General features: G+C 53.8%; 3 protein-coding genes across 3 annotated transcripts; all 3 read right to left on the bottom strand.

The window, feature by feature from the left end:
* Window positions 1-1,108: 1,108 nt before the first annotated feature.
* On the bottom strand, window positions 1,109-1,633 carry POSPLADRAFT_1062995 (hypothetical protein; the record flags this gene model as incomplete). The annotated part of the gene is made up of 1 exon (XM_024481590.1): window positions 1,109-1,633. One exon carries the CDS (start codon window positions 1,631-1,633, stop codon window positions 1,109-1,111), a length of 525 nt encoding a protein of 174 aa, XP_024332867.1.
* An 859-nt stretch (window positions 1,634-2,492) lies between these two features.
* Window positions 2,493-3,329, bottom strand: POSPLADRAFT_1062994 (hypothetical protein; the record flags this gene model as incomplete). The annotated part of the gene is made up of 1 exon (XM_024481589.1): window positions 2,493-3,329. One exon carries the CDS (start codon window positions 3,327-3,329, stop codon window positions 2,493-2,495), a length of 837 nt encoding a protein of 278 aa, XP_024332866.1.
* A 714-nt stretch (window positions 3,330-4,043) lies between these two features.
* POSPLADRAFT_1062993 (hypothetical protein) lies at window positions 4,044-7,331 on the bottom strand (the record flags this gene model as incomplete). The annotated part of the gene is made up of 9 exons (XM_024481588.1): window positions 4,044-4,252; window positions 4,301-4,343; window positions 4,400-4,685; window positions 4,735-5,494; window positions 5,544-5,727; window positions 5,774-5,953; window positions 6,016-6,381; window positions 6,662-7,102; window positions 7,155-7,331. 9 exons carry the CDS (start codon window positions 7,329-7,331, stop codon window positions 4,044-4,046), a joined length of 2,646 nt encoding a protein of 881 aa, XP_024332865.1.
* Window positions 7,332-7,622: the final 291 nt, after the last annotated feature.

Below are 7,622 nucleotides of genomic sequence, written 5' to 3'. Positions count from 1 at the left end.
TGTTCTTGAATATTGGTAGGATGGGCTTGGTATCTGATCTCTGGGAAAACAATTATTGGTACATTGTACAGTCTACCAAACTGAGAGTTGTCACTAGTGGCATGAGAGTCTTGTTTCTCCGCCTTCTGATGCTTCTTCGACTTTCTCGTTCAATTGGACTGAATTCTATCGCATTCAAGTGGAGAAACATGTATGAACCAAAAGGAATATGGGAGGGTTACAAGGAATGTTGTAGCTACACAAATATGCCGAGGTATTTCATATAACAAGGAGTTATGATAAGACAATTTGCCAATGATTTGATGATCTAAAGTTAAGTATTAAAGGCTTTAGGATCAATAAATTAGAACTGAGTGCGGATTTGATTGTAATTGAGAGGTCATAGTAAAATCATGAGGAAGTGTGCAGATGCCAGGGGAAGGTCAGAGAGCTGGCGGGCAAAAGAAATACAGATCAATCAGATAGGAATTTACTTCCTGGTTCAAAGCATTCAAAAGCACATGGGGTATTCCGTGAAGTAAATATGATGCCAAGGCAAAGGATTGGTGCAAGATGGGTTTGCAAAGTTGTTTCCAAGGCCAGGGCCAGGTCAAACCTATCAATGTGAAGTTGCATTGATGCATGTCCTGTTGAAATGCGCTAACCCACATGGTCAGGAACAAGCTCGCAAGCTCGGGCGCGCGAGTAGCCAGAGGCCAGAGGTCCCATATTGTAGTATTAAATGACCGCGCGCAATATATGTACAGTACACGATTGTCCCTTACAGGCATCGCTAGCTTATGAACAAACACGCTCATCGCGCCACCGTACCCATTGTTCCAACATGTCCGTTAATGTGGGAGACTACATAAACAGTTATGGGGGTCAACATAAAGTATGGGGATCAACAAGGAGCGTATGCAATGAGGCCAACAAGGAGTGTAAGTATGGAGCAGTCGTATGTACGGGTATAGGCTCAATCATCATGCAATACAACCAGTCCAGTGTCATTCGGAGGCTATCATGCATGGTGATAGCAGTTGGATGCTTGACATTGTATTATCCTGGATGGTGTGTCATGGAAGTTTAGAGCGGATCACCAGTGAGTACTCACAGTCGCAGTCAGAAATTAGTGCGCAGCGCTCCCCTCGTTGGATGTGGAGGCATTGGAGTGCGACTCCATCGTGGGCAAGTTCGGCGACACAGCACGGTGGAGGAGAGGGGTGTAATTGGTCGGCCAGCGCTCGTCCGGCGGGCAGTTCGCGGGGAGGTGCTGGCGCCTCACATGGCGGAAGAGCCAGGCCCGTCGACGTCTCACTGTATGCTCTGTTGGGACCCACAGCTCGGCCAGGCGCATTTCGCCCAGCTCATCTTCATTGATGATGAGGAAAGTGATCCAATCCTGGTTGATCGCGAGAGTCGCGACGATGATGGCCATGTTCCGGGCTTGCTCAGCTGACTCTCCGGGGCGGACCAAGTGCAGGAATTGGCCGACTGCCAAGGGCCGGGGAGGTGCGTAGTGATTGACCCAAACGGTGGGCTCGACGAAGAGAAAATCACTGACGCGTTCAGCGCGTACAGACATGACATCGAAGAACGAGATCGCCCGTTGAAATAGGGAGGGCCGCGGGTGAGATAGGGGTGAAGGTTGCATTGGGGGCTGGGTGGCAGGGATGGTACGATTACTGGCTCGCCACCGCAGACATTCCTGCTGTTATAAGTCCTCAAACCAGCGCCTTTGCGTGAGAGCATCTCGCTTGGTAGGTAATTAGCGGTGACGTGCGGTGATTAGACGTTCGCTTGACGGAAGCGGAGAAGGTTCTGTGGGAGTGTTAGACGGCCTTTTGAGATCTTTTTACGTATTGTTATGTCACATGTAGATCACGAGATGATGGGGTAATTTATCTCATAATGTCAAAGTCGCGTGAGAATGGTCAGTAATGCGTGCATCCGGGACGCACAGGCGGCGTGCGTGAGGCGAGCCGGGCGGTGAAGGATGGGAAGACGCGAACCTCCGAGCAGATGAGTGCCGGGCGAGGTGACACATGCGTGCGTCTTGGACGCACGGCCGCGCGCGGGGCACCATGGCGAACAACGCGCGCGTGCGTCTTGGCCGCACGGCCGCGCGCGGGGCACCATGGCCAAGGCGCGCGTGCGTCCGAGACGCACGGCCGCGCGCGGGGCACCATGGCCAACCACGCGCGCGTGCGTCCAGGACGCACTCGCTGAGTGCCGCCTACACGGGCATTGACCAGTAGTGGCGCATACATGCCTCTCGGACGCATGTAAGCTCCTGGGAATGACTTTTCTTGTATAAAAGATCATATAGATGTGGACATTGAACAAGAGCCGCAGAACATTTTGAGAAATAAATACTGAATGAATAAAAGCATGTATTTACTTCATTGATCAATATGTGGACGCCCGAATTAATAACAGGACTAGACTATGTAAGTAATGTTTTTGAATCCCAAGGCTTTATGTGATAGATGCGACTATTGTGCTACTGTTACTTACGCTCGGTGGTCCGCAGAGACTGGTAATTCGTGCATTATTTCGCCCTCGAGATTTTCCGCAAGCCATGGGTAGCTTGCGACAAACAGAAGCCAGTCCCATCCGCGTAGGGAGGCATGACACCGTGGCACACGCAGTTCGTGTGTGGATCCGACAGAGTGAACATTGAGGCTATAAACGATAGTGCGTCTTGTCCACTCTGTGACGCGTCCAATCGTTCCGCTAAGATTGTTCTCGCGTATTCTCATACCCGTATGGAGTCGTCGCGGAGGGGAGGCAGCTAAGCGGATCGGTCCCGCGGGTGGATCGGGATATGTGGGGACGTCCAGCTGTACGTCGAGTGTGGTGGGGTCATCTGCCACTGTCATGGCCGACGTGACATCGAGGTAGGGGCCCATGATCGTAATGGAGTGGTCTTTCCTCAGAGGCAGCGGTGTTTTGTCATCGGAGTGTGTGGGTGCGCTCTCCATGCCACTTTCGCATGCGTCCTCCGGGGGCTCTTCATTCTCATAATGAATGGCGATGTCGTCGCGCCCGCGGGCCAGCTGGCTTGGCACTACCGTGTTTTGGTGAAGATCTGGGTGCGCGATGTCTTCGTTGGGTTCCTCTGGTATTGTATCGAGCACGCGTGGTTCATAGTCTGCCACAGGCATCACTATGGCCAGGCGGAGAAAGACGTGGGCGATTTGAGCGGGGGAAAGCCGCCTATTGAGCGCGCGGGCAGTCGGCGGGCGCGAGGAATCATTGGAAAGTCGAGTTGGTGATATGGGGGAGTTCGGCGGCGTAGGAGCTATACACTGATCCAGAAAAGGGCGCGGTGGTGTAACAGGGGGCATGGCCGCTCCTCCGAGATGTACAGGCTAATGTGTGGGTGTAGTTATACATCCTTTGAGCGTCTCTTCACGCTAGCCGTTGCTTCCCTCCATCATTCATCGCTTACGAGAGGATATTAGCGACGTAGTGGTGTGTGCGAGGATTGGGTCGCTTAGTGAAAGTTCAAGCTAGAGAACCCGGACTCCCGCGAAGGGTGGTAGCCTGGGCCGTGATGAGGCCGACGCCAAAATCAATCTTGACGAGCCTTTGTCAGGAAGCTTATACAAGTGATACTTTCACTCTCGTGCATGTAGATACTCCCTTGGTCGTTCTAATTGCATCACTGTGGGTACGAGCGGCGTACTGGCCGCTTGTTTTAATCCACCCGCGCATTGCTATTGTCTGAGGCCGTTGCAAGATGACAAGAACTAATTGGCTAGACGGGCTCGATTCACCAGCCTTCTTGGAGGGTAAGTGCGACTGAAGCGACCCCGTGCGCATGCATGCGTCCTGGACGCACGCGTCCGAACACGGACCAAGGACCTCACATACCAGCCGGCATGCGTGCGTCCTGGACGCACGGCACGCGCTGCACCTGTTCCCTGATATGCACGCGTTATAATGTCTTAAAGAACTAATTACATCAATCGATCGGATGAGCATTCAAATACAAGTAGTCTACAACACAAATACATGGGAGTCTCAGCGGGACAAAGAGTGCACGGTTGATCCTCCGCCTACGTCCTCTTGGCACGGGGTTTAGGCAACTGCGCGAAGCTGGGTGCCGAAGAGATGGTGGCAGGGATACGTTGCGGCGCATAAGAAGGGCGGTTGTGGTGGCGCTTGGCTGGCGGGGAGTCGCCAGTCGGTCCCTCTGCACGGTGCTTGGAGGCAGTGGCAGCGGACGAACCGCCGACGTCGTCAGTATCGATACTGGTCAGAGGTGCTGTGGAAAACATGAGAGACAAGAAGCAGGAAGGACGGAGAAACTCACAGGAGGTCTGCGTCTCGTGCGGTGCGGCAGTCTGAGATAGGTTCTGAGGTAACACGCGATCGGTGAGTGATATTAACCTGCCCAAGTATAGGTGCTTACCGCCGAGGAGTCAAGCATGGCCACGTGGTCATTGAGGACCTGGAGTCCGCTACGGATGGGGGGCGTCAACGACCCAAGTAATTCGGAGGAAGTGCCACCTCCGTGGCGTGGTACCCTTCGTGCTGAGAAGTACTGTGTTGGGACTTGCCGGTCGCTCGCAAACGGATTCTGTCCAGAAGTGGATTTCACCTTCGTGGAATCGGCCCGGAGAATGTCCTTTGGATAACTGTCATTCAACTCGATATCCTCCGGGAGCTGAGTACTCTTCGCATCCCCAGATGGGTCCCTGCAAAGCGAGTTTAGCATGGTGAGTGGGTACAGTCCAAACAACGCACGCCTGCTTAGGAACAGCATCCAGGTCGTCCACGTCTGTGCGCGCAAGGAGTCCAAGCAAGCTAGGAGGGCGCCCCGCGTCACCCTCAGCTCCTGGGAGTGCTGCATCATCCTCTGAATCATCGACGAGGTCCTGATTTCGTCGGAGCACCCGTCCTTGGCGTTCATCATCCGAGCTTGATACGACTTCCTGAGACAGGGTCTTCTGTGGTATGCACTTGGTGCGCGTGGGTGGCGGAGCTGGAGAGGCCGATCGCTCAGGCTCAAGTGCGGCGGGTCTCTCCTTCTGCTTTCCCTTTGTGGCCTTCTTGTCGGCCTTCTTGTCGGCCTTCTGCTGGTCTTTCACGGCCTTCTTCTCGGCCTTTTCCTGGTCCTTCGCGGCCTTCTTATCAGCCTTTTCCTTCTCTTTCACGGCTCTCTTACTAGCCTCTTCCATTTCCTTCGCGGCTCTCTTCTCGGCCTTCTCTTTCTGTTTCTTCTCGGCCATCTCCGCAGCGGTGAGTTTCTTCGGCCCAGGCTTGTCAGCTACCTTGTCCATAGGTTCACCTTGCTGTGTTCGCTTGGCTCTGCTTTTCTTTGGGCGCGTCTCTGGTGTGCTAGACCCTTCTGCATGTTCTTCATTTGCATTTGCGATTTTCCGGCCACGCGAGGGCTTGCTTACACACGGTGGCTCGATCTGCTCCTCTGTGAAATCTGTGACTATTTCGCCTTGCAACTCGGAGTCGTCGACGTCGATTTCAAGCTGCGGATCAAACACGCGCTCTGGGAGGCGTCAGCGAGCCCAAGGTGCACTTATGGTGCAAAGACTTACTCAACGACATGCTCGAGCCCATGAACGCGTGATGCATGATCGACTTGTCGAAGGAGATGTTGTTTAAGAACACATCAGAAGTGTTCCTCGCAATTAGACGGTAGACGAGGACTTGCTTGGCCTGGGGATCGCGCCAGAGCCTGCCGATGAGCTGCTGGTCCTGTTGGGCTGACCAGAGGGTGTCCTAGATGCAAAGTTAGCAGAAGCTATATAATCTTGAGGTGACTCACGACTATGATGAGTATGCACGCTATAGCAAGGTTCACCCCGACCAAGCCAACGGCAGACAGAATGAGAAGACGAGCACCATCACGACCACCGCGGGCGAATTGTTTGAGCATTGCCGCCCTTTTAGCTGGTGGCATATCGCCGGTGACGGTAACGAACGCGAAGCCATAGAGCCTCAAAATCTGTTGTTCGTGATTATGGATCGTGAACACCGGGGAAGAACGTGAATCAACGAGAAACTCACAGGCAGGAGCACACTAAAAGTGGAAGGGAAGGCCATATAGAGGACAATTTTGTCCGGTTTGCTGTCGTTCACGGGGTCACCGGCTTCGGCGATAGCGTCAGAGGCGTCGGGTACGAGGCGATTGTGCAAGTGTAGTTTGGCGCGTGGAGTAAGACCAGCAGATGCTTCATCATCCGCGTTCGTGACGGAGTTGACGAGAGGGCACCGCCCATCACTTTCGAGATGATAGCGGATCAAATCAGCCATGGCGACGATCTTGGCGGTCGACTGCGTCTGCCAATCTTGAAGGGTAGCCGGCATTGTCCAGATGAACTCTGGATTGCAAGCCATGTGCAGCAGCGCCCGACGGACAGCGAGATAAAATGACTGAAAATTGGAATGTGCGTGAGTTTGATTCCTACGCATGCAGCTATTCATCCTATAGTTGGAGTCTACAGCGTAAAGCACAGACAGGGCCGTGCGTCTTGGACGCATGCCTACACTGAGGGACCCACACATGCTGAGCGGTGAACAGGGGTGTGCGTCCCGGACGCACGCCCGCGCGGGTGGCGCCCGGTCAGGGCTGCGACACGCACGCGCCCCCTGCGTGCGGGTGTGTGCGTCCCGGACGCACGGCCTCGCAGAAATATTGAATTGATCAACTCACTTTGCCGTTGCTGTACACAACCGCGCCGCCTTTGCTATTGTTTGCCGCTTCGTCAGCAATATTGTCGAGATTCGCGTATTCCTCTTCGGCCAGTGTGAGCATGATGACTTGTTCTTTGTACGGCGTAAGCCCCGAGATCGGCTTCTTCCTCCAGTCTACCGAGTGCAGAGTGCGTCGAATCACAAATCCATCGAACCGTTTGCGGATGTCCTCCATGATATCGTCGACCAAAGTCGAAAAGGTGCTCTCGACGAGCTTGTTAACTTCCTTGCCACGGACGACGCGCGTGACGATGTTCTTGTCGGCGCCGCTAGACTTTGCATGCATGCGATCCGCGCGCAGCGCAGCGGCCAGCTTTGTCTTGTACTCGTGAAGCTTCACATCATTCTCCACGTTGTCAAATTTAGCGATCCCTAACAGGCATCCAATGTGCCATACATCCTGGTAATAACGCAATGAGATGAGGCGGTACGACAAAACGACGATTCTATACCGTTGCCATAGTCAATACGGGTGTTGCTGTCATAGCCATGCTCATCACGGAGATCTTCCGCAACTCGCGCGCGGCGCAGTAGGCCGCGTTTGGGGTACGCATGACATGCGCTTCGTCGACGATGAATACGCCATACTTGTGGCCGTATAAGGTTTTCTTGCGCGCGTCATCCCCCATAGTGGCTTTGTACTGGACGTCGCCGTGCCTCCGTCCCTTCCTCGCCCTTAGGTCGTTGATGCGGAATACGGCATCGCAATCCGAAGCTATGGCCTACGCCGTGTGCGTTCAGGAAATGACAATGCAAAATCGTGTCAAACTTACTGAATGGGTCGTTAAGATAATTTGTCGCGACGGTGGATGCTTCGACTTTGCATATACCGAGGCCCACCAGTCGCCGCGGTGGCTATAAGTCCCTGCGTGAGGAAGGAGATCCATGGAACCTTTTGCGATATAACGATGGATTTCCTC

The sequence above is a fragment of the Postia placenta genome (genome assembly GCF_002117355.1).
Source record: "Postia placenta MAD-698-R-SB12 unplaced genomic scaffold POSPLAscaffold_38, whole genome shotgun sequence".
In the NCBI taxonomy this organism is placed as follows: domain Eukaryota; kingdom Fungi; phylum Basidiomycota; class Agaricomycetes; order Polyporales; family Adustoporiaceae; genus Rhodonia; species Rhodonia placenta.
The sequence above is the reverse complement of the archived record's forward strand: the minus strand, read 5'-3'. Positions and strand labels throughout refer to the sequence as shown.